The sequence below is a fragment of the Papaver somniferum genome, chromosome 10 (assembly GCF_003573695.1).
Source record: "Papaver somniferum cultivar HN1 chromosome 10, ASM357369v1, whole genome shotgun sequence".
Taxonomy (NCBI): Eukaryota; Viridiplantae; Streptophyta; class Magnoliopsida; order Ranunculales; family Papaveraceae; genus Papaver; species Papaver somniferum.
The window spans coordinates 145,028,129-145,031,778 of record NC_039367.1 but is presented as its reverse complement, the minus strand read 5'-3'; the positions used below and the strand labels follow the sequence as shown (position 1 = coordinate 145,031,778).

At 45.2% G+C, this 3,650-nt stretch overlaps 1 protein-coding gene across 1 annotated transcript; it reads right to left on the bottom strand.

The window, feature by feature from the left end:
* Positions 1-2,373: 2,373 nt before the first annotated feature.
* LOC113316420 lies at positions 2,374-2,898 on the bottom strand. The gene has a single exon (XM_026564603.1). The coding sequence runs from the start codon at positions 2,896-2,898 to the stop codon at positions 2,374-2,376; it is 525 nt and encodes a 174-aa protein (XP_026420388.1).
* Positions 2,899-3,650: the final 752 nt, after the last annotated feature.

Here is a 3,650-nt window from a genome sequence, read left to right as displayed (position 1 = left end):
CTCCACTATGGTTTCCAGCGTAACCGTAGTGTATTTCTTTCAATATGCTTTGACCCTCTCCGAATGAGAGACATCTGAGAAGAGGTCCTAGGTAGGATTGTTTGTATAAAACACCATCTCGGAGTTGGTAATTCCCAGACCTTGATATTATCTTGTGCGCAATTAGCTGGTCGCTTGGGAGATGCCCATTGGCTAAGTATTTTATGATTGGTGTCCTCCAGTCATCCTCGGGTAGGATTTCCTCCTGAGCTACTGAGTCTACAGCGAGGATGTCCATGTTTCCCACAATGGGAATGGATGGGAGTAGGACTCTCTCGATCCTGACGTTAGTAGCCTCGGGATCTATCGTCATGGAAGCTATGAATGCTAAGGCATCGATGTACCTGTTGTTGTTCTATTTAGGTGGCGGAATGTGATGTTTGGTATCTGTTCAATGTAATGCTTCGCGAGTTGGAGATATTGTTGCAAACATGGATCCGAAGCCTGATACGTTCCATCTATCTACCGGACCACGAGTTGAGAGCCACTTGTGAGTCGTATGTCAGTGATTCCTAGCGCAATTATAACTCGGAGAGCGTGTATAAATGCCTCGTACTCGGTTATATTATTAGTGGTGGTGAATTCGAGCCTCAGGCTGTAGACGATTCGTCGACCGTTCGGGGTTGTAAAAACCATTCCGATTCCAGACCCTTCCGAGTTTCATGACCCATCGACGAAGACCTCCCATCGGTTTGGGTCTTATGAGCGAAGTAATTCGGGTGGGTCCTCTAGTTCGTCTGCCATTCCCGGGATTTCCTCGATCTCATCGGTGTCGTCTAGCGGGAAATCAGCTAGGAAATCTGCCACCATTTGGGTCTTACTTGCATTTTGGGATTGGTATTTCACGCCAAATTGCATGATTTGGGCTCCCCATTTAGAGATCCTTCCTTCTCTGTCAGCATGGTCGAGTACAGACTCTATGGGGGCTTTCGTGATGACTGTCACGGTGTGTGCGTGAAAATAAGTGCGCAACTTCTATGTTATGTATACCTGAGATAACACTACCTTCTCGATCTTGGAATAGTTTTTCTCAGCTGACGTCAGAGTTTTATTGATGAAGTAAATTGGTTGCTCTACTTCTTTGTCTATGCGAGTGAGCATTGCACTGATCGAAGTATTGGTCGCCGACAGGTAAATATAGAGGTTTTCACCTGGGACGGGCTTTTGGAGAATTGGCTAGGTTGCCAAATGTTCCTTGATTTTTTGAAAGGCTTCTTCACAATAATTTGTCCATGAAAAGTTTTCACCCTTTTTTAAGGTATTAAAGAAGTCTTTGCATTTGTCGGATGATCTAGCGATGAATCTACCCAAGGCTGTCAGCCGACCATTTAGTCTTTGTACATCTTTGACCATTGGTGTGGAGGGAATTTCTAGTATGGCTCGCACCTTCTCGGGGTCAACCTCGATTCCTCGTTTGGTGACCAAGTAGCCCAAGAATTTTTCTGAGGTTACTCCGAAGGCACATTTTGCGGGATTGATTTTCATGTTAAATTTCTTCATCTATGCGAAGATCTCCTTAAGATCGTTTGCATGATCTTGTGGGAGTTTACTCTTAACAAGCATATCGTCTACATATACCTCTAGGGTTTTATGTATCCAGCCGTCAAACATTTTTTCCACCATTCTCTGGTAAGTGGCCCCTGCGTTTTCTAACCCAAATGGCATTTTGGTATAGCAGTATAGACCCCGAGGAGTGAAGAAGGCGGTGTTCTCTTGATCTTCCTCGGCGAGGGGGATCTGGTTATAGCCAGAATATCCGTCCATGAGAGATAGCAATCTGTATCCTGAGGTTGCTTCTACGAGTTGATCTATGTTAGGGGGTGGGAATATGTCCTTTGGACAGGCTTTGTTAAGATCACTAAATTCGATACAAATTCTTACTCCCCCATTCTTCTTTGGTACAATTACCATGTTGAATACTGTACTTTCCATATTACCCCTGATGCCTCCATTTTCTTTAGTTCCTTTTGGATGGCTTCATGGTATTCTGGTGCCACCTTTCGCATTTTTTGCCGCATGGGATTATGCTTCGGATCGATTTTCAGGTGATGACAACATACTTCTGGGTCTATTCCTGGCATATCTTCCATGCGCAATGCAAAGACATCAGAATATTCCCTTCTTCTTCCTCGCTGAGGAGTGTCCCTATTTTTATCATGCTCGGGTCTTCAGGTGTTCTGATGTTTACCTCCTTGGTTGGCTCTGAGGCCGAGAAATTTGATTTGAGTTCTCCTATATTAGAGAGGTTTTGTATGGATCCCATGGGTGAGTCCTATGGGAAGTCCTTATCTATTACAAGTTCATTGTTTGATCGTCTTGCCTCGTTTTTTCTAGCTATATAAGCATCGATTTCAGCCTGATTTTTGGCATTCTTAGCTCGCTTCTTTTTGCTCTGGAAAAGTTTACTTTGCTCTCGCCGTTCTGAACTTCCGTTTTGTAGCAGTGTTTTTCTTCGCCGGAGTCTCCAATGATTTCTGCCACTCCATCAGGCGTAGGGAATCTTAGCCTTTGATGGTAAGTCGAGGCCACTCCTTTGATCCCGTAGACCCAGGATCGCCTGACGATGGCTGTGTAGGGTGATAGTACATCTATCACACAGAAGGTGGTTAGGGTGAGGATTTTTCCCACCTGGATTTCTAACGTTACCTCGCCCTTTGGGCGGGTTGATGACCCTTTCAAGCCAAATATGTTATATGTAGAGGGTATGAGACACTCTTCCCTAAGACTCATTTGTTTGAATGTTTCATAGAACAAAATTTCGACAGAACTGCCTCCGTCGATCAAGATTCTGGGCAGTGCCCATGGTAGCGCTTTGGGATTTCCTTCCTCGCCCTCGTGCTCGGGGATTGCAATGGCCATCGTGACCACCAGTGGATCGTTATGGTTTCGTCCTCCATCAGGTACCTCCGAGGCTGAAAAGCTAATGGGTAATTTCATTCATTCCTCCTTTGGAGGTTCTCTGGCTACACTGAAAACTCCATCACCTTTGAAATTTCGTTTATGGATTCGCCCTGTAATATTTCCTTCTCATATGGGAGTGGTTATTGCCGAGTGTTATATAGTATTGCAACCTAAATATTGTGCCTCGCGGGGGATCTCCACATGATGTATGGGTGCCCCGGAGGTAGGAGGAATTGTTGGTTGTGCGATGTATTCTTGGAGCTTCCCCTTGTTGATCATATCTTGCAGTACCTTCTTTAAGTCCCTACACGATTCTGTTGTGTGGATGTGGAACTGGCGGAACTCGCAGAAGTCAGTTCTATTTTTAGTTCGTTCTGGCTGCTGGCCTCTGTTTCATGGGTAAGTTATTTTGTGTTTTCCGTCGATCGTTTTAAGGATCTCGGATATGGGGGTGTTTAGCTTCGTGTAGACTGGGTCTACGAACTTCCCCTTCTTTTGTTAGGCTTGGTCCCACCCTTTCCATCCTCCAGTCCGATGCTTGTCGAACTGGGTTGATCCGTTGTTGGATCGCCTCGCTCCGTGGGATGGCACCTGAGGGTTCTGTGGATCTAGCTACCACATTTGCTCTTCTACTAGATCCTTTTTCCATCTTGTCATAAGTTCTATCTTGGAGTTCCTCCAAGGCCACATAATCCTCTTGGATTTCTCTT

What these genes read in the sequence shown, in the direction of transcription:
- LOC113316420 (XM_026564603.1), bottom strand. Translation starts at nt 2,898, where the DNA reads ATGGCCATTGCAATCCCCGAGCACGAGGGCGAGGAAGGAAATCCCAAA.